Source organism: Cyanistes caeruleus, unplaced genomic scaffold, assembly GCF_971803275.1.
Source record: "Cyanistes caeruleus unplaced genomic scaffold, bCyaCae1.hap1.1 HAP1_SCAFFOLD_65, whole genome shotgun sequence".
Lineage (NCBI taxonomy): Eukaryota > Metazoa > Chordata > Aves > Passeriformes > Paridae > Cyanistes > Cyanistes caeruleus.
Genome location: NW_028255884.1, coordinates 2,589,888 through 2,611,494, shown reverse-complemented (window position 1 = coordinate 2,611,494; position 21,607 = coordinate 2,589,888). Strand labels below are relative to the sequence as shown.

The following is a 21,607-nucleotide window of genomic DNA, read 5'->3' as shown; positions in this document are numbered from 1 at the left end:
CTTGCAGCTGCACAGCCCAGGGCCCTCAGCCTCTACCTGCTGCTTATGTGATGAGGCCTCCAAATCTCATCCTGGGAGATTTTTGGGTCCTATCCATGGTCTGTTAAAATGGAAACGCTGGTCAGAATTATTTTCTCCCAAATCTTGCAGTGACAGATCAAGGATCAATCTAATTAAGCTGAAGAAGAATGGATTTAGATTTGTTAGAAGGAGGAAATATTTTACAATCAGAGTGGCACAAAACTGCAGCTGCTTTTCCAGACAAATGGATGCCCCATCCCAGGACTGCTCCCAGAGCAAGAGCTCTGTGCAACCTGACACAGTGAAAGCCCCTCCCCTCCCCAAGGATGGAACTCCTGTTGTGTGGGTTCTCTCATGTGCTGGGTGCCCTCACAACCCTCCTGGCCAGAATGTCTGCTGAGGGCCAGCCAGGCTGCTGCAGTGGCACTGACCTCACAGCCATCACCATTGCAGCCATGTCCCCTGGGCCTGGCTCTCCCCTTTCCTCTGCCCCTGCCTTGTCTCTGCTGCCATGAAGAGTTGTTTCATTATTATCTTGTCCCCAAGGTGCTGGGGCCAATTGCTTCCCAGTCAGGCTCCTGGAGCAGCAGTGGCTTTTCAGAGCCCAGCCAGAAATGAGCCCTGAAGCAGCAGCTCTGCAGTGCTGGCCACCAGGCCGGGGTGCCAAGGGAGCCTTCTGGCCATGGCCTGGAAGCAGCTGCTGCTGCCAAGGTGCCTTTGGTGCCTCAGGCTGTCCCTGGCACAGCTCCCAGCACGGCACTCTGCACTTGTGCCCGAGCCCTTCCCTGGGTTGGGGCTGGACTGGGGCTTTTCCTGCAGCAGGATCTGCCCTGGCCATGGCACAGGAAAGGCAGTTCCTGCTGGAGCAGGAGGCTGTGCCTGGAATAGGCTCAAACAACTCCAGCAAGGCCCTGTTTACTTCAAAACTGCTTCCTAGGGCACTGTAGTCTAACAATTGTTATAGCTCCTCTACTCCGGAGTAAATAACTTTTTTTAATTTATGCTCTGCTGTAAATAGATCTTTCTGTCTAATCATGATCAGAATAAATCACATCTGTATTTAAATCAGTATCTCTGGTATTCCATTGTTAATCCTGTGGGACAAATTGCATTAGGGTTCAATTCCTCCTGTCTAATATTTACACATAAGCCTTTGACAAACTCTGGGGCTGGGATTGGATCCTGCCACTCCCAGTCTCCTCTCTTAAAAGGAATGTAAAAGTCTAGACATCCTGGAAGGGTTTGAAGATTCCTGGTGGCTGTTGGGTGTCATTTGTCTACCTCATGACTCAGCAGGAGTTTCTCCAATAAAGAAATAAAGCTTTTGCCTGAAGCTCCCACTCTGCCCATGACAGGAAGCCTTGGGAGTGTCTGTGACATCCCGGCTCTTTGGCAGCCTGGGGACTCCTGGGATGTCACCGTGGAGCCCCCGGGAGTGCCTGTGACAGAGCGGTGCCATTGCAGCCCAAGGGGATGGGATGTCACCATGGAATTGCTGTGACTGCGTCTGACCACACGGCTCTTCAGCATCCCCAGAAATCCCTGGGAGGTCTCTGTGGAGCCCCTGTCTCTGCCTGTCTCAGACCTGGAGCCAGAGTCCATTGCCATGGCAACCATTTGCAGTCCCATCCCCAGGCTCATGGGATGCCAGAGCCACAGAATTGGCTGAGTTGGGAGAGAACCATGGGGATCCTCCAGTCCAACTGCTGGCCCTGCACAGGACACCCCAACAATCCCAGCCTGGGCCTGGCAGCGCTGGCCAAACGCTGCTGGAGCTCAGCCAGCCCTGGAGCTGGGAGCCTTCCCTGGGGAGCCTGTTCAGTGCCCCAGCAGCCTCGCGGGAAAAACCTTTTCCTCACATCCAGCCTAAACCTGCCCGCCTCAGCTCCAGCCGCTCCCTCCACTCCTGTCCCTGGGCACCAGAGGGAAGAGGTTCCCGCAGCCCCCAGCCAGGGACCCGCTCCCAAGGCTGCTGCCATGGCAATCAGGCCTGGCACCAGCTGGGATGCTCAGTTTCCACAGGCTGGGCTTCAGGAATGGCATTCCCCAATTTCCTGCTCCCGCTAAAACTGCACCTTCGCTCGCTTCCCTCCCACCTGCCATGGAAAGCACAAAAGGCAAAGATCCCGAGCTGGGATAAGAACAATTTATTTGGAACAGCAACGGGATAAGGAACAAATGGGAACAGAAACAATGTGGATAACAGAAGGGATAAGACAAACTATTCATAGGGAAAACTAAAATGCGACTGACTGGCTCTTCCTGGCCACGTATTTCCTCCTGCCAAGAAAAAACACTCTTCTCCTCTGGCGAGAGAGAGGTAGTCCTTTTCCCACCCCTGGCAATGACCTGAGATGGGATTGAATATGACAGGGCCATGGTCAGACTCTCATGTTCTTTGATCTCTCATCATGTCATTGCCATGGGCAGGAAGAGGGACAGGTGTCTTCCCAGCATGGATCCCAGGGAACACGGATCACCAGTTCTCTTCCCAATGTGGATTCTCCAAGGGGGGATGAAGCTGCAGCTGTGGAGAAAGCTCTTCCTGCACTTGGGGCACTCGCAGGACTTCCCTTACTGGTGCCTCCGTTGGTGTCTGGTCAAGTGAAAGCTCTGGGTGAAGCTCTTCCCACACTGGGGACACCCGTAGGGTCTCTCCCCAGTGTGGATACGTTTGTGTGTATTGAGGTCGGACCTGATTCTGAAGCTCTTCCCACATTCCCCACACTCATAGGGCCTCTCCCCAGTGTGGATGCGCCGGTGCCTGATGAGGGCAGAGTTTCGCTTGAAGCCCTCCCCACAGTCAGGGCAGCGAAAGGGCCTCTCATCCGTGTGAATCGGCTGGTGCTGGACAAGATTGGAGCTGCTGTGAAACCTCTTCCCACACTCAGGACACTCATAGGGCCTCTCCCCAGTGTGGATGCGCTGGTGGATGATGAGTTCGGAGCTGCAGCTGAAGCCCTTCCCACATTCCCCACACTCATAGGCCCATTCCCCAGTGTGGATCATCTGGTGGCGGATCAGGCTGTTGCTCTGGCTGAAGCTCTTCCCACACTCCAAGCACTTGTAGGGCTTCTCCCCATCCTGAAGCTGCTCATGGACCACCAGCTCAGAGCCCTGGCTGGATCTCCGGCCGCCTTCCCGGCACAGGGTGGGTCTTTCCTCCTCAGAGCACCCTGGGATGGGTTTGGAGCCCCTCCTCCTGCGGGATCTCTGGGGATTTTCCTCCCCGTTGGATTCCTGCATTGTGGAGCTGCTCAAAACAGCCTCTTCCACGAGGTTCTGCCGCATGGATTTGTACTCCCTGGTCTCCATTCTTAGCTTCTTGTCTGGGGGAGGAAGGACAAGGAGAGGATGGGATTTGCCTCCGTGCCAGAGGGAAGGGGAAGGAGATCCCCCCAGGGCGTCCCCGGCAGGACGGCGTCGGCAGCGGGGTTGTCCTGCAGCCGGGGGCCCTGCTGGGCTGGGAGATGGAGCAGGAGAGAGGGGGAAAGGGGCACTGACTTCCTCCTCACCTGCCTGGGATTCCTGGGACATCTTCCTCTTCCTTGCAGCCTTCTCATCCATCTCGCCAAGGTCTGGGATGGGGAAATCCTGGTTCGGGAGAGAACAAGGAATGAGCATCCTGAGTTTGAAGGTCCCTCTGTCCAAGTCCCTCTCTAGAAGTCACCAGGGCATCTGGGGTGTCTTGGTTTGAAAGGAAAGGTGTTTTCTAAGGAAAGCAGAAACCCCCATTGAAATTGATAAAAATGTAAGCAACAGCCCTCTCCAAATTATTATAATCTTGATATCAAAGTGATCTCAGATAAGCAATGAAGCAATAATCCCATAGAATTGTGTACATTACCTCTGAAGTTCCCGTGCTGTAGATGGGTCTGGTCTCTCCTCTGGGAATCCAGTGGACAAAGACTGCCTGTGGTGTTCTGATTCCCAGATTATATCCATGCAGGAATGCTTGGCTCCTCCTCCTGGGTGGAGCATCTCACAATGGAATGATGTCATTTTATCAGTCCTGCAGTGAGACTCAATGGCCCATTAACAGAAGATATCCCCCTGGAGGAAGGATGGGTGGTGGAAGAGATAAAGAACACTGCCCCACCTGGTTTTAACAGCTGGCCCATTAACAGAAGATATCCCCCAGTTATGAGGGATGGGTCATGTAGGAGATAATGAAAACTGCTCCACTAGTTTTTAACAGATGGTGATAGAATACATACTTTTGGTTACATCTTGCATTGCAACCCAGGACATGGGGTCCATAAAAATTGTACACCACTAAAATTTGGCCCTGAAAATGCTTTCCAGAAGTTCCCCATTTCTGTTCTCTCCCTTTTGGTGTTCAGGCTTTCACCCCTGTCCCAGCTTCTGGGGGTCACGCTTGTAATGGCGGTCCCCCATCTACTCGGTCCCTGACCTCTTCAGGCTGCTGGGAGTGCCAGGAATTTGAAAAGTTCCCCCCATTTCCATCTCCCCACTTAGGGATGCTTGGGGTTTTTTGGGTCCCATGGTCCCTGCTCCCCTTATTCCCTAGTTGGGGATGCATGGGGTCCAAGGAGACACCCTGTCCCTCTCTATTTAATTGAGGGTCCCACAAATCATGGCGCTCCCCCTCTCTGAGATCCCCACTTTGGGGTCCTCGGGGACACAGCGCTCTGCTCCTCCAGGCTGCCTCTGCCAGCAGCTGCCACTGGGAACCCCAAATGTCCCCCCAAAGGGCATTTTTTTCTCAGCTTTGGAGTTCTTTATTCTCCAATAATCACCCCCAAAAAACCCAACCCAGGAACCACCCAGGATACCTGGGCCGAGCTCCCCCTCCCTGGTCACCTGTGGGATAGAGGGGTGTTGATCCCATGGATGGGGGGGCTGTGAATTCAGGGAGTGAATCCCAGCTTGACTGGGATATACTGGACCTGAGATCATACTGGGATAACAAGCACCTAACTGGGATTACTAGGAGTGTCTGGGAATGGCTATGGACATGCTGAGGGCAGCTGGGATATACTGGGAGTGTCTGTGATCATACTGGGGATGACTGAAAACACACTGGGAACAATGGGAACCATGCTGGGGACAACTGGGAACAACTGGGAGTGACAGGGTCTACACTGGGGGCAACTCCAGCTGGGCATAACTGGGACCATGCAGGGAGCAGCTGGGATCATCTGGGGAGCGACTGGGACTATACTGGGGCCAACTGGGTGCAACTGGAATCACGCTGGGAGGGACAGGGAGCAACTGGAACCAACCTGAGGGTAACTGGCATCCTACTGGGATCACAGTGGGAGCAGTTGGACCATGCTGGGCAATACTGGGACCATACTGGCAGCAGCTGGGACTGCACTCATCGTGACTGGGAGTGGCTGGGAGCAACTGGGATCAGGCTGGAAACACCTGAGGAGTGATTGAGAGCAACTGGGATAGACTGGGAGAGACTGAAACCACAGTGCAGGTAAATGGGAACAACTGGAACCACAGTGGATAATCCTGGGAGCAGCTGTGCCCATGCTGGGGTCATACTGGGATCCTACTGGAACTAGCTGGGATCATACTGGAAGTGACCACAAAGGTGCTGGCTGTGACTGGAACCATGCTGGAGGTGACTGGGAACAACTGGGCCCATCTTGGGAATGACAGGGAGTCACTCTGGCCATGACTGGAATCATACTGGGAGGGCCTGGGTGTGACTGGAACCATACTAGGGGTGGCTGGGTACACCAGCTCATACTGGGGGTGACTGAGATTGTAGTGGGAGTGACTGGGATCATTCTGGAAGTGTTTTTCTGTAGATCTTCTGTCCTTCTGTTTTCTATTTCTTCTCCTTCTAATCCTATGTATCTGGAACATTTTTGGATAGATAACATCTTAAGGGTTAACACTTTTTAGGTTAAATGAGCTAAGTTTGCAAAGTTAAGGCTATGGTAAGAGTTCTTTGTGCAGTTGGATGTTGTATTAAACCCTTTGCCAAAATTTCTTGACTGTCTATATTTTGCCAGTAGAATTTTGTGTCATTTTGACCTCTTAGCTCAGTTGGTCAGAGCATGGTGCCAGTATCACCGAGGTTGTGGGTTCAATCCTTGTGGGGCCATTATCTTAAGAGCTGGACTTGATGGTCCTTGTGGGTCCCTTCCTACCAAGAATATTCTTTGCATCTGTCCATGCTGAGAAAATCTGGTTGGTGTTTCTCCTGTGCACCAAATTCAAGCACAGGAACCTTTGGTTACCACCAGCATTGAAGTGTTCTGGGGTGTTACAGCCCTGCAGGCTAACAGTGACCTCTTGTTTCCATAAGGCCCCAGAGTGTCCCACTGGTCCCTTGGTTCCATGGGCCCAAGAGTGCCACAACGATCCCCTTGGTTCCACAACTTCCCATGGTGTCACACTGGCCCCTTGGTTCCATAAGGATCTGGAGTGTCACACAGGTTTATGGCATTTGTCCTTGCTGCCCCTCACATCCCACTGCCCCACAAAGAGCCCCGAGCCACCCGTGAGGGACAGGCCCTGCTGGGCCAGGCCTGGGCTCAGGGCTTGGCCTTTCTGCTTCCTCCAACCCAGCCAGGCCTGGCTCAGCATTGCAGTTCCCTGCTCAGAGCCTTTGGCTCCCGGCAATCCTGGCCTCCAGGATCTGCTCTCACCAGTCCCTGGGGAGCCTTTGGCAGTCCCTGCCCTCAGCTGGGCTGATTGAAGCTCCAATAGACTTGGAGTTTTGCTTCTGACTCCTTGAGCAGCTTCTTCAGCCTGAAGGAGGGACATAGGAGGATCAGGGAAAGGAGAAAGAACCACAAGGTCAAGCACTCCCTGAATTCACAGGCCCCCACCTGTGGGATCATCACACCCCATCCCAGAAGTGCCCAGGGTGGGGGAGCTCAGCCCAGATATTCTGGGGTGTCCCTGGATTGGGTTTTTTTGGGGGGATGTTTGAAGAATGAAGAACTCCAAAGCTGAGTGGAAATGGGGGAACTTTTTGGATTCCTGGCACTCCCAGCAGCCAGAAGAGGTCAGGGACCGAGTAGACAGGGGACCCCCAGTACAAGCATGAACCCCAGCAGCTGGGACAGGGAGGAACCCCTGAACACCAAAGGAGGGAGACCAGAGATGGGGAACACCTGGGAGGCATTTTCAGGGCTAAGTCCTGGTGTTTGGGAGGTTTATATGGACCCCATGTCTTGGGTTGCAATGTAAGTTATAACCAAAAGTATGTATTCTATCACCATCTGTTAAAACCAGGTAGAGCAGTTTTCTTTATCTCTTTCATCACCCATCCCTCATAACTGGGGGATATCTTCTGTTAATGGGCCAGCTGTTAAAACCAGGTGGGGCAGTGTTCTTTATCTCTTCCACCACCCATCCTTCCTCCAAGGGGATATCTTCTGTTAATGGGCCATTGAGTCTCAGTGCAGGACTGATAAAATGACATCATCCCATTGTGAGATGCTCCACCCATGGGGAGGAGCCAAGCATTCCTGCATGGATATAATCTGGGAATCAGAGCACCAGAGGCAGTCTTTGTCCACTGGATTCCCAGAGGAGAGACCAGACCCATCTACAGCACCAGAACTTCTGAGGTAAGCTACAATCTTCTATGGGATCATTGCTTCAACAGAAGCACATCTGTTTCTCCAGGAGGACTGCAGCCACCATTTAATCAGACTGCTACCAGCACCCTGACCAACGGGGTGTAAGGTCCTGACTCTGTTGGTGTGTTGCTTTTTGTTCGTTTTGTTGGGGTTTTTTTGTACTGCTGCATTTTCATTTTCCTTTCTTTAGTAAAGAACTTATATTCCTTTTCCCATATTGTTACCTGAGAGCACTTTGGTTTCAAGATTATAATAATTCGGAGGGGATGGGATACTTATATTTTTTATCCATTTCAGTGGTGATTTCTGCCTTCCTTAGCAAACTCCTTTCAAACTAAGTCACGTCAGAGGCCCGGGTGACTTCTAGAGATGGGCTTGGTAAGAAGTACCATCAAACTCAATGTGCTCATTCCTTGTTTTCTCTCAAACCAGGAGTTTCCAATCTCAAACCTTGGCTGGATGGAGAGACAGGCTGTGAGGAAGAGGAAGATCTCCCAGGACACCCAGGCAGGTGAGGAGGAAGTCAGTGCCCCTTTCCCCCTCTCTCCTGCTCCATCTCCCAGCCCAGCTGTCCTGGGTTGCAGTATATTCTATCACCATCCTCATGTACTGTTGAAACCAGGTGAGGCAGTGCTCCCTGCCTCCCCCCCCCCCCCCGGGCTACCTTCTGTTAATGGGCCCATCAATGCCCTGCCCCATGACTCATAGATAACTTCCCCCTGTATTGTCCCCTGTTAATGGGCCCACCACTGCCTTGCTGCATGACTCAGAGATAACTTCCTCCTGGACTGTTTTCTGTTAATGGCTCATCAAGGCCTTATCTCATGACTCACCATCCCATTGTGAGATGCTCCTCCCCGAGGGAGGAGCCAAGCATTCCATACTGGATATAAGCTGAGAATTCGAACACCACAGCAGCCCTTACCTACGGGACTTCCAGAGGACAGGAGCTACTGCTGGACTTTCAGCTGAAGACCAGACCCCCTTTCTTCCAGAGGATCACGCTTCAACAAGACCACCTCATCTGGACGACTACCATCACCCTAACAGGGTTCCAGGCTGTATTCTGACTCTGTCAGTGTTTTTGATATTATTGCATTTATTCTTTTTATCATTTTCCTATTAAATTATAATTCTGACTTGCGATCTCTCACTAGTTTGATTTCAAACTAGTACACCAGCCTGGCCCCCGGCTGCAGGACAACCCCGCTGCCGACGCCGTCCTGCCGGGGACGCACTGGGGGGATCTCCTTGCCCTTCCCTCTGGCACGGAGGCAAATCCCATCCTCTCCTTGTCCTTCCTCCCCCAGACAAGGAGCTGAGGATGGAGAGCAGGGAGGACAAATCCCCACGGCAGAAACTCGTGGAAGAGGCAATTTTGAGCAGCTCCACAATGCAGGAATCCAATGGGGAGGAAAAGCTCTGGAGATCCCACAGGAGAAGGGGCTCCAAACCCATCCCAGGGTGCTCTGAGGAGGAAAGACCCACCCTGTGCCGGGAAGGCGGCCGGAGATCCAGCCGGGGCTCTGAGCTGGTGGTCCATGAGCAGCCTCAGGATGGGGAGAAGCGCTACAAGTGCTTGGAGTGTGGGAAGAGCTTCAGACAGAGGAAAACCCTGATCTGCCACCAGATGATCCACACTGGGGAATGGGCCTACGAGTGTGGGCAATGTGGGAAGGGCTTCAGCTGCAGCTCCGAACTCATCATCCACCAGCGCATCCACACTGGGGAGAGGCCCTATGAGTGTTCTGAGTGTGGGATGAGGTTTCACAGCAGCTCCAATCTTGTCCTGCACCAGCGGATTCACACGGATGAGAGGCCCTTTCGCTGCCCTGACTGTGTGGAGGGCTTCAAGCAAAACTTCCACCTCATCAGGCACCGGCGCATCCACACTGGGGAGAGGCCCTACAAGTGTCCCCAGTGTGGGAAGAGCTTCTCAGACAGGTCTAACTTTGGCAGACACCAACGGAGGCACCGGTAAGGGAAGCCCTGCAAGTGCCTCAAAATACAGGAAGAGCTTTGTGCACTGCTCCAGTTTCATCCGCCCATGGAGAATCCACACTGGGAAGAGACCTGGTGATCCGTGTTCCCTGGGATCCATGCTGGGAAGACACCTGTACCTTTTCCTGCCCATGGCAATGTCATGATGTGGGATCGAAGAATGTGAGACTGTGATCATGGTCCATTATATTCAATCCCATCTCAGGTCATTGCCAGGGGCAGGAAAAGGACTCCCTCTCTCTCACCAGAGAAGGGTGTCCTTTCTTGGCAGGAGGAAATACGTGTCCAGGAAGAGTCAGTTGGTGGTATTTTAGTTTTCCCTGTGAATGGTTTGTCTTATCCTTTCTGCTACCAAAATTGTTTCTGTTCCTGTTTTTGCCTTATCTCATTGCTGTTCTCAATAAATTGTTCTTATCCCAGCCTGGGATCTTTGCCTTTTGTGCTTTCCATGGCAGGTGGGAGGGAAGCGAGCAGCAGCGCGGTTTCAGCAGGAGCAGGAATTTGGGGAATGCCATTCCTGAAGCCCAGCCTGTGGAAACTGAGCATCCCAGCTGGTGCCAGGCCTGGTTGCCATGGCAGCAGCCTTGGGAGCGGGTCCCTGGCTGGGGGCTGCGGGAACCTCTTCCCTCTGGTGCCCAGGGACAGGAGAGGAGGGAGCGGCTGGAGCTGAGGCGGGCAGGTTTAGGCTGGATGTGAGGAAAAGGTTTTTCCCGCGAGGCTGCTGGGGCACTGAACAGGCTCCCCAGGGAAGGCTCCCAGCTCCAGGGCTGGCTGAGCTCCAGCAGCGTTTGGCCAGCGCTGCCAGGCCCAGGCTGGGATTGTTGGGGTGTCCTGTGCAGGGCCAGCAGTTGCACTGGAGGATCCCCATGGCTCCCTCCCAACTCAGCCAATTCTGTGGCTCTGTGATCCCATGAGCCTGGGGATGGGACTGCAAATGGTTGCCATGGCAACGGACTCTGGCTCCAGGCCTGAGCTGGTGTCCATGGCAACCACCCCTGGCATGGGGTCTCCATGGAGCTGCCAAGGGATTGACCATAGCAACAGGGGCTGTGATGGTTGGCATGTAAATAGCATAGCAACAGGGGAATGGTTATGGTTACCATGGAATCAGACCATAACAATGGGGCAGATGTTGCCATGGGAACAGACCATAGCAACAGGGAGACAGCTCTGGCCAGGAGCAGCTCCTGAGCACAGCCCAGCAGGGCTGGGGCTTTGCCAGGGCAGCTCAGGGACACAGAGAGCAGGCCCAGACAGAGCTGCCAGGGGCTCAGCACTGGCAGGGGCTGTGGGATGTGCCAGAGGGGGCTGTGTCCCAGCAGCACCTCTGTGGCTGTGTCCTGGAGCCCCGGAGCAGCTGTGATGTCAGAAAGGGGCTGTGTGACAGCTCCGAGTGGGTTGTGTGAGGTCACAGATGGGGCTGTGACATCACAGTTTGTTTTGTGATGTCACTGTGCAGCTATGGCATCACAGAGGGGACTGTGTGACATCACTGAGAAGGCTGTGACATCATGGCATGGCTGTATGACATAGCGCCATGTGTGACATAGGCGGGCAGCAAAGAGCGGCGCCAATGGCGGGGCCGGAGGCGGCTCTGGGGGCGGGGCCGGGGCTGTGGGCGGGGCCGCAGCGGAGCAGCGCGATGGCTCCAGCGCTGGGGCCGGGGGCCGCTCCCGGGGGGCGGCGAGAGGTGAGGGGGACCCCGGCACCGGGACTCTTTGATCGCCCATTCTGGAGCACCGAGGGGCCCCTAAACCCCCATTCCTGGGCGCCGCCATCCCACCGAACCCCCATTCCCGGCCGTGGGTCCCACCCTGCACCCCCTTATCCGGCACCAGGAACGCCTGCACCCCTTTCCCGGCCATCCCGCCTCTCGCAGCCCCCAGAGCCCCCTTCTCCTTGACCCATTTACCCCCCGGACCCCTATTCCTGCCTCTCCCAGCAGCCAGCCCCTCCTTTCCTCAGCACTCAGGACACCCGGGACCCCTATTCCCAGCCATCCCGGCTTTCCCTGCCCTGTCCTGGCAATGGGGACACCGGGGACCCTTGGAGCTCCCTTTCCTGGGTACAGGAACGCCCTGAACTCCAGCCATGCCACATCTAGCCAGCCCTAGCCTCCCCTCTTGTCACTCCTGGCACCCCCAAATGCCCTTCCCAGCTCTCCCCATTCCCCCTTTCCTTCAGCCGTGACCCCCCCGATCCCAAATCTCCAAATGTCGCCCCAGTTCTCCTCTCCCTGCGTTCCCTGCACGCGGCGCTGTCGGAGCCCGGCCCGGGCTTCCCGCAGTCCATGTCCATGGGGTCCCTGGCTGGGATCCCCTTCCAGCGCCGCCGCAGCGAGCGGGGCCGGGCGGAGCCGAGCCGGGATCTTGGGATAGCCAGGGCTGGGATATTGGGATAGCCAGGGCTGGGATCTTGGGATAGCCAGGGCTGGGATATTGGGATAGCCAGAGCTGGGATATTGGGATAGCCAGGGCTGGGATATTGGCATAGCCAGGGCCGGGATATTGGGATAGCCAGAGCTGGGATATTGGGATAGCCAGGGCTGGGATATTGGGATAGCCAGGGCTGGGATATTGGGATAGCCAGAGCCGGGATATTGGGATAGCCAGGGCTGGGATATTGGGATAGCCAGGGCCGGCACAAGGAGCGGCACCGGCACGGGGCCAGCGGGGAGCTGCAGATGCTGCAGCAGCGGCACAGCCAGAGCGGGGCTGAGCGGGGGGAGCCGGGGCTGGGGGATCTGTGGGGCTGCGATGGCAACTGTGGCACCGCCATGGGGATCCCTGAGATCCAGGCTGAGGGATTAACGAATTCCCTGGCTCACAGCTGCAGGGAATGTCTCCGGAAATATGTCAGATATGGTCGGGAGGCACTGGAGTGTAAAGGTGGGGAGGGCAGAATTCCCATGGGAATATGGGAATGGGAATGTGGGATTTGGGAGGGCAAAATGTGGGAATATGGCAATTCCCATGGAAATTCCATGGATGGATCTCAGACATCCCATTCCCGTGAGACCTCCTCGGATGGATTCTACTGCTGTCCCATTCCCATGGGAATTCTGTAGATGGATCTCACTGCCATGCCATTCCCATGGAATTCCATGGGCAGATCTCCCCATCCCGCAGCCATGGGAGCTCCAGTCCGGTTCCCCTCCAAACCCATCCTGGGGGGTTGCCCTGTTCTTTACCCTCCCCACATCCCCCAAGACTCCTGGGGGTCCCCCCATAACCCACCCAGCCCCCCCAAACTCTTCCTAGTCCCTTTTCTTTCCACCATAATGGGAATTCCTGGAAGTCCTCCCCGTGTCCCCTCCCCCAGGACTTTGGGGGTCCCACCCGACCTGTCCCTGCACCCCCAGATTTCTTCCACAGCCCCCCTGTGATGGTGGAGGGTGGGGGCCGAGTGCTGGTGCCCCCCTGCCTGCAGCAGATCCAGCGGTGAGGGCAGTTTGGGGGGTCCCTCAGCATTTGGGGTCCCTGGGATTTGGGGTGACCCCCCGGGCCCCCCAGGATCTCCCTGAACACGCTGACGCTGCCCGTGCGCAGTGAGAAGGTTCAAACCCGGCACGGGGTCCCCAGCACTGCCACCCGCATTGCCCAGGTACCCCCAAACCTGCCGAGAACCCCCAAAGCCCCCGGGACACCCCAACCTCCCCTGATCCCAAACACAGCCCTGGATGCTCCAAAAACTCCCCAAAACCGCAAAACCCCATACAGACATTGAGAAGGTTCATACCTGTCATGGGGTACCCTATCTCCATCTGTCGCCAGAGGTCGGGGATTACCGGAGCCGTGGAAGACAAGCCTCATGCTATCATGGTCAGCAAGTCTCAGTTTATTGACATCTTATGCACAACTTATAATGCTTTTAATTAGCTTATACATATTGCAAAAACTCAGCTCATTATTGGTCTGCTACCATTGACGCATATTGTTCTTTGTGGTTGGCCTTGCAGTTACCAGTTCTTTATCTTCAGCTTGCAGTTCTGCATATTTTGGCAGTTTCAACATCTTGTTATCTATGTAACTCTCTCTTCAGGGGCATACTGACCCTGAGGCCTCATACTTTAACTAACCTTACAGTATCATGTCCTTTTTCTCTTAGCCATTCTTCTGTCAGGCTCTCAACATGCATGCAGCTTTATGATTTTCCGAGTACCTCACTCTCTAAAGTTTGCAGCTGAAAGTTTGTTCCCATCCTCCTGAGAAGTTTGTTGTTTTCTCCCATGCACTGCCCGAGGGGATGGAGGTACCTCAGGTCCCTTTCCAGCAGGGCCCGAGCGAGCTTGGGGCACAGCACAGGAACTGCAATGCTGAGCCAGGCCTGGCTGGGTTGGAGGAAGCAGAAAGGCCAAGCCCTGAGCCCAGGCCTGGCCCAGCAGGGCCTGTCCCTCACGGGTGGCTCGGGGCTCTTTGTGGGGCAGTGGGATGTGAGGGGCAGCAAGGACAAATGCCATAAACCTGTGAGCCCTGCCAGCCTCCTCAGGGAGGGCCGAGGGAGGAGCAAAGACCTTCCTGGGGCTGTGCCCTGGGCCAGGAGGGATTGTGCCAGTGGAGTTGACCCTAAATTTCTTCTCCCAGGCAGCTTTAGGACACGAACATGAAGAAGCCAGAGCCAACTCTCAGCTTTCCACAGTCCTCCAGTAGAATCCTGTGTGGGGAGCAGCCTGGGAGCAGGGTTTGTGTGTCAGGGGAGGGGAATTCAGAGCCCTTTTCTCCCCCATGGCCTGAGGATCTGCATTTTCAATGGCCCTGCAGCTGCCAAAGGGGCCTTTTTCACCCAGCTGAGAACAGGTCTGCTGATAGCCTGTCCTAAACCCGTTTTTCCTGCAAGTGTGCCTATGAAGCCTCGTTTTTTACAGCCCCAGGTCTTGTGTGCATGAAGGTGTCTCAACTGAAGGGTGGAAAGGATCTGCTGGGAGGAGTCCCCTTTATCTTGTTTCTTTGGTGGTTTTAATTTTATTTTTTTTTAATTGAATCCTGCTGTCAGCTGTGGGCAGAGCTCTGTAACTGTGTGTGACACTTGTCTGTGGCACTGTGGGGGTGGCCAAGGGCACCTTCCCCGAGCTGTGTGCAGAGGAATCCACAGCAGCCCAGGCCGGGGGTGCTCAGTGGCCGCTCAGTTCCGCTGACTGGACGCGGCTCTGGCCGCTTCCCTTGGAGCGTCTCCAGGGAGGGAACGCTGGGGCTGCTGGCCCGGCTGTGCTGTCACTGCCAGGGGAACGCTGGGGCTGCTGGCCCGGCTGTGCTGTCACTGCCAGGGGAACGCTGGGGCTGCTGGCCCGGCTGTGCTGTCACTGCCAGGGGAACGCTGGGGCTGCTGGCCCGGCTGTGCTGTCACTGCCAGGGGAACGCTGGGGCTGCTGGCCCGGCTGTGCTGTCACTGCCAGGGGAACGCTGGGGCTGCTGGCCCGGCTGTGCTGTCACTGCCAGGGGAACGCTGGGGCTGCTGGCCCGGCTGTGCTGTCACTGCCAGGGGAACGCTGGGGCTGCCCCGCTCCTGCCCCACCCCATCAGCTCTGCCAGCGCCTCCAGGGGACACAAAGGCTGAACCCAAGGGTGAGAGTTGCACAAGGGGCTGAGCTGGCATCTGGGACCCATTGGGATCATGGAGTGCAGCCCCCGGCCCTGCACAGACACCCCAACAATCGCAGCCTGTGCATCCCTGGCAGCGCTGGCCAAAGGCTCCTGGAGCTGCGGCAGCCTCGGGGCCGTGCCCATTCCCTGGGGAGCCTGGGCACTGCCCCAGCCCCCTGGGGGGGAAGAAGCTTTTGCTCATCTCCAGCCCAGCCCTGCCCTGGCCCAGCTCCAGCCGTTCCCTCGGCTCCTGTCCCTGCTCACCTGGGCAGAGATCAGAGCTTGCCCACAGAATCTGTGGCTGCCCCTGGATCCCTGGAAGTGTCCAAGGCCAGGTTGGATGGGGCTTGGAGCAGCCTGGGATAGTGGAAGGTGTCCCTGCCATGGCAGGGGGTGGAATGAGATGAACTTTAAGGTCCCTTCCAAGCCAAGGCATTCTGTGATTCTGTGATTTTGGGGGAGATGCTGAAGCTCTGGCTCAGCTTTATCTCAGCAAATGTCTGGAGCCAGCAGCAGCCATGGGTGGGATCATCTCCTCCTCCCTCTCGCTGTGGCTGTAACTCACCCAAGGGCAGTGTCATAAATGAAATTGAAATTTGGATGACTAGGGCTATTGGGTTAACAGCAGTTTAATAACAAGAAAAAAAAATGATACAATTTAGTGAATTGAATACAAGAAAACAATTTAATAAAAGAATACAATTTAGTGGATTGAATAGCAATTTGATATAGGAATATAATTTAGTAAAAGAGTACCATTTATATATATATATATATTCATATATATATACATATATATATACATATATATATATACATATATATATATGAAAAAATACATATACATATATACATATATACGAATATAGCTTGCCAGTAATTATGATTAAAGCATAAGCAAGACTGACTGGCGTACAGGGAGGGCTTCTCACCCTGCCTCAGGTACAAAACAAAGCAATTCAAATTAAACTTATATAGTGTATGCTTATATTCATTCATGTTTCCAGTAAGTCTCCTCCAATTTATGATTCTTTAGTTGTATATCACTGTTCTTCATGGTGCATGCTTCACTTGTTGCTAGGGGGTCTTCAGTCTTCTTTTGGTGGTGTTTTGACAAAGGCTTACACTCATCCTCGTTGTCCTCTGGATAACCTCACAGGCTGTGTGTGCGTCCTAAGTGTTGTGTTATGTAAGTGAGCATTGTGCTCCACTAATTAGTCTTACACTTCATAATGTTCAGGCCCTACGCCTAAAGTCGTTCCAACCTTATCCATCTCATGGTCAGTTTTCTCTTGGGACATTTCTTATCTCAAAACTACATCCCCTATCTTAATTTTAACATGTAACATCTGTAGAGGGGTACATCTGCTTTGTAACACTAATTCCCTTGATTGCTTCTAATAATAACTAATTTCAAATAATAACTTTCCAGAAAGTTACAATTTAGTTAACATGAATCATTTCCATTTATCACAAGGGGATTCACGGAGCTCATCCTGATGGATGAGGAAAAGGGAGTGGGAAATCAGCAGTGAGGAGAGCAGCTCTGAATGACACCAAAATCCCACTAGACCTCTGAAACATTGCTGCTCTTCAGCCACTGACAGGATGAGTCCCTGAGACTGGGGCTTGGCCTTCCTTGTGGTGAGGTGCATCAAGGAAGGCTGCAGTGTGATGGAGACTGTGATGGGCTGGGAACTCACTGGGGGAAAGGAGGGAGCAGTTGTGAAGTAAAAGGCAGGTGGGGGAGAGAACTGTGCAGAGAAGGGCTGAGCTACAGCTTGAGCAAGATGAAAAATGTCATTTGGGGTCATCCCAGATGGATTTCATTTCAGAAGTTATGGAACAAGTTTAATTTTTGGGAGGTGTCATCTTTTCCCTTGGAGGTGGACACTCTGCAGACTTGAGCTGCATTGCCAAAATGCTCAAGTCTCTGCTGCAGGTCACAGCGTTTCTTCTTTGGCTGATCCCGGCCCGGTGCTGAGCCCAGCAGAGCCCTGGCAGAGCCCAGAGCAGCCTCAGCATCCGCAGAGCCCGGCTGCAAGGAGAGAAAGCAGAAACCGCCCGTCAGCTGAAGGCTCCTGTCCCCTTGTCCCAGCCAGCCGCGGTGCCCAGGCCATGCTGGCCGTGCTCAGAGCTGGGCCCAAAGCTGCCCATCACTGCTGCCTTGGGGAGCAGAGCAGGAGGGCAGGACATGTGCCCAGCCTGCAGCCAGCCACGGCAGATCCAGCCCCTCAGCAGCTGCCCAGAGCGGGATGCTCCTGTGCCCGCTGCCATCTCCCAAAAGCTCTTGTCCCAGCCATGCCAAGGAGATGAGGACCCACCTCACACCATCCGCTGCCACAAGAAAAGCTGGTCCCAAACCATGTCCTCAGTCTTCTCCAAGGGCACGGCCCATCCACGCCACAGCTGGTCCCAAGCACTTCCTGATCCAGACTGGACCCCACCTGGAACGCTTCCTTTAGAAAAACAAACAACAAATTAATGAAAATAGGTCACAGACAAAAAGAAGAAACAAGAAAAATGGTAAAAAAATCTTATGTCTGTCAGGAGCTTGAGGAAGGCCCAACGCCTACATTCTAGGGAAAAACCCACCCATGGGTGAGAGAAGCCCATGCTTTCTCCCTTTCCCCCTGCACTGTCCCCCAAAATCACGGTGATCCCAAAGCAAAGCAGGGGAGTGGAGCAGCCCAAGCCCTTCCTTGCCTGCACAGCAAAGCAGCCGTGCTCAGGTTCTGGAGTCCCACCTGTGCTCCTGCCATGGGGGTTTGTTTGTGTCGGGCTGGCTGCCCCAGCCCCAGCCCGGGGCACGGTGGGTGCTGGGGGCTGTTGGCAGGGCCAGGATCCCACTCCCATTTCGTATCCACCCCAGCCCACGTCCCCAGCCCTGCCAAAAACCAGCTGGGCAGCCACTGAGGAATCAGTTGCATCTGCCCCAGTGAAAGGGAAACCTTTGGTTCCCGGCCAATGCACAAATCTGGGAGCATCCCCCTGGGTCTGGACTTACCTGAAAATTCCCTGTGGAGCCTGGCTTTGAAGAAGGTGCCAGAATCAAAGTCCATCATCGCCAGATCCCGCTGGCCAGGTGGAGGAAGAGGTTGTCATCCTTGCTGTTGTCCTCCATGTCTCCAGCAGCAGCAGCAGCCCCACCTGGTACAGCTTCTCCAGGGGCTCCTTCTTCCCTGGGGTGACACCAGGCTGTCAGGGTTCTGCCCAGGGCCCGGCTGTCAGTGAAGCAGGACAAGCAAAACCAGCTCAGATGGTGCCCACCAGTGCTGGGCAGAGCAGCTCAGCTCCAGCACAAGGGCTGTGTGCTCCCATTCCATGACCGCAGTGCAGTGACACAGGCAGGACAAAAAAGTCTGGGTTTCTTTGCTGCTGATTGCCAGGGCATGTGTGGAGCTGTAACTTACCAGGTCCCTGCATCACTGTGCCTGTGGCTCTCTCCCTTCTTCTAGGGCTGATGAACATCCTGCATCCAGGGATCACAGGACAGGTCTTCTAATGAGGGCCTGTCCAAGGAGTTCAGGGATAAACACCACCTGATCAGAATCTGGCAGTCTGGGGAGAGAAACCACAAACCACTGGTCACTTGGAGAAGGCTCCTGTCTGCTTTGCCCCACTATTCCCGTGCCCAGGCCACGCTGGATGTGCTCAGAGCTGGGCCTAAACTTTCCCATCAATTCTTTGTTTTGGAGGAGAGCAGGAGAGCAGGACATGTGCCACCTCCTCAGCAGCTGCCAGAGCGGGATGCTCACGAGCCCGCTGCTGTCTCCCAGCACTGGTGTTCCCCCCGTGCCCAGAGATGAGGATCCACCTTGGGAGAGCCGTTGTGGCAGCGGGAGCTGGCCCCATCTGATGTTCCTGCCCCTCCTGAAAGGGTGCTCCCCGCAGACCATCTCGTGCAGCAGGATGCCCAGGGACCAGACGGTCGCTGCCTCGCCATGGTACCAGCCGAAGTCGTTCCATTCCGGGGGGCTGTATGACGGTGTTCCTATGGAATATGGATGGAGCTCATCAGGGGGATGCTGCTGCTCCCAGAGCCTGGCCCCAGCATCCCTGGGCATGTGGGGGCTGCCCCAGTGGCACACGGGGTGACCTGCTGCCCTCTCACCAGCACCTGGGACTTGGGTACAAACCTGGGGTTGGAAAAGAAGCCACTGGTGTTGGAAGAGGGCAGCAGAAACCCTGGCAAGGCCTGACCATGACACACAAAGGGAAATACCCACTCAGTGCTGGGGAAAAACTATACCCACATCCTCCCTGCTGGCATTGCCCAAAAAATATCTTGAACCAAGGCAAACCAGGTGAGCAGAGCAGTCCAAGCCCATTCTCACCTGCACGCCAAACCAGCTGGTGCACAGGTCCTGGCTCCCCCTCTCTGCTACTCCCACCCACGGGGGATTTTGTCAGGCTGGCTGCCCCATCCCCAGCCCCAGTCCTGGGCAGAGTGGCAGGCAAAGGCTGCCAGGCGGGATGGAAGATGGGTCCCCACCCAGCTCTGCTCAGAAGCAACTTGGCTGAAGACTCAGTCCTGTGACTGGCAGCCAAAGGGAGAATCCCTCCTGCCACACCCAGGTTGGGCCAGGAGATGCCAGGACCAGGATCACCACCCCTGTGTGGGCTCACCTGCAAATTGAGTGTAGGCTGTGTCCTGCAGGTAGGTGCCACAGCCGAAGTCAATCAGTTTTGCCTGGCCGGTGTCCAGGTCTACCAAGACGTTCTCAGGTTTGATATCTCGGTGCAGGACCCCGCAGCTGGTGCAGTGCCGCACGGCCGCCAGCACCTGCTGGAACAGCTCCCGCGCCTCTTCCTCGGACAGGAACCTCCGTGCCCGAATGAAACGCCGCAGGTCCTGACACCGCTCCGGGCGCTCCAGCACCATCACGATGGTGTTGGGGAGCTCAAACCATTCCAGCAGCTGCACCACACCGGGGAAGCCTGTGGACACCTTGTCCAGCAGCACTATCTCCAGGGGTGCGCTGGTGCCGTCGGGCTGCGGGAGGAGCACGGTGCCGTCAGTGGGGCTGAGGCCGTGCCAGGGCTCGGGAAGCCCTCAGCCAGCCCGGGATGCTCTGTGCCCTCCGCTGGCCCCACGCCCGCTCTCCCTCCAGGTGTCCTGGCGGCTCCCACCCTGCCGGGCCCCGGCTCATCCCCGCCCGGCACGGCCCGGCTTCTGCCGCTGGCCCCGCTCACTCACCAGCTCGCCCCAGTGCCGGACGCGGTTCCGTGGCACCTTTTTGATGGCCACCTGCAAGCCAAAGGGAACAGCGGATTCAGCTCACCGCCCACCGTGTCCAGCCCCATCCTCCTCCTCCGCCCCCTCCTCCTCCTCCGCCCGCCGCCGGCCCCTCTGCTCACCGGGAGTCCGTCCGAGAGCCGAGTGGCCGCAAAAACTCTGCCAAAGCCGCCGCGCCCCAGCAGTGAACCCACTCGGTAGCGCTGCTGCAGGGCCTGCTGCGCCTTCCCTGGGGAAGAGACGCGGCCGTCAGTGCTCGGCCCGGGGCCAGGAACGGCCCCCGAGCGCTCCCCGAGCTCCCCGGGCCGGGCACCCGCAGGCGTTCCCTCATTGGAACGCGACAGCGGCGGAGCTCGGGCCGGGGAAGCCGCAGCGGAGGCGGCGGCAGCGGCCGCACCGCCTGTGTCCTCCGCGGGCCCCGGGAGGAGCCGGGGCCGGGGCCGGGGCCGGGGTCGGGGTCGGGGCCGGGGCCGGGGCCGGGGCCGGGGCCGGGGCCGGGGCCGGGGTCGGGGTCGGGCCAGGCGGAGCCAAAGGGCGGCAATGCTTCCCCAGCCCCTGGCACTGATGCCCGCCCAGCACAGCCAGAGCCAGGCGAAGAGGAGACCTCGGCGGGATGGGCGGGGGAGGGGACGGGGCCGGGGCAGCCCCGCCCGGGGCCGGGGGCGGACCGGGGGCATGGCCCGGGTGGGCACGGGGAGAGGGAACCTGGAAGAGGAGGGGACACTGGGAAAGGGAGACGGGGATGGGGTGCGGGACAGTGGGAGAGGGAGAGGAGAATCGACGGATTCAAGAAATTCGCTTTTTATCTGCTTCCACTGCTGCTGCCGCCGCTGCCGCTGCAACTGAAGCACCGGGGCCGTTTGTCCCCGTGTCCGTTTGTCCGTTGCCCGCTCGGCCCCGCCCCGAGCCCCGCGCTCCCCGGGCAGCCCCTGAGCCTGGCCAAACACGGCAACTTTGCCCTGCTGAGCCAAGAGCCAGAGTCTGGACTCCTGCACAGGGGCACAGCAATGCCCTTGGCTGCTGCTGTGCCTTGTCCCTGCTGAGGCTCAGACACCGTCTGAGCACATTCCCTGAATGCAGAATTTGTACCTGAGCCAAGCACTGCACTTGTGTCTCCAGCATTGCTTTCCAAGGAAAACAGGGCAAGGCAAACTGGCTATAGCTCATGGTATTTTACAGTGTCTAAAACTTGC

General features: G+C 56.1%; 2 protein-coding genes across 2 annotated transcripts in view; both read right to left on the bottom strand.

Moving 5' to 3' along the window:
- LOC147647176 (serine/threonine-protein kinase pim-1-like) overlaps nucleotides 1-13,609 on the bottom strand; it is a 90,580-nt gene extending 76,971 nt beyond the window's left edge. The window contains exon 1 of the mRNA XM_086872424.1: nucleotides 13,559-13,609. Coding sequence (XP_086728550.1) covers nucleotides 13,559-13,609 — 51 coding nt within the window. The remainder of the gene's footprint in view (nucleotides 1-13,558) is intronic.
- Nucleotides 13,610-17,499: 3,890 nt separating this feature from the next.
- LOC147647175 (serine/threonine-protein kinase pim-1-like) overlaps nucleotides 17,500-21,607 on the bottom strand; it is a 36,978-nt gene continuing 32,870 nt past the window's right edge. The window contains exons 2-6 of the mRNA XM_086872423.1: nucleotides 19,805-20,171; nucleotides 18,993-19,169; nucleotides 18,589-18,736; nucleotides 18,183-18,399; nucleotides 17,500-17,634 (exon numbers count right to left, since the gene is read on the bottom strand). Of these exons, the coding sequence (XP_086728549.1) occupies nucleotides 18,630-18,736; nucleotides 18,993-19,169; nucleotides 19,805-20,171 (651 nt within the window). The 3' untranslated portion in view covers nucleotides 17,500-17,634; nucleotides 18,183-18,399; nucleotides 18,589-18,629. The remainder of the gene's footprint in view (nucleotides 17,635-18,182; nucleotides 18,400-18,588; nucleotides 18,737-18,992; nucleotides 19,170-19,804; nucleotides 20,172-21,607) is intronic.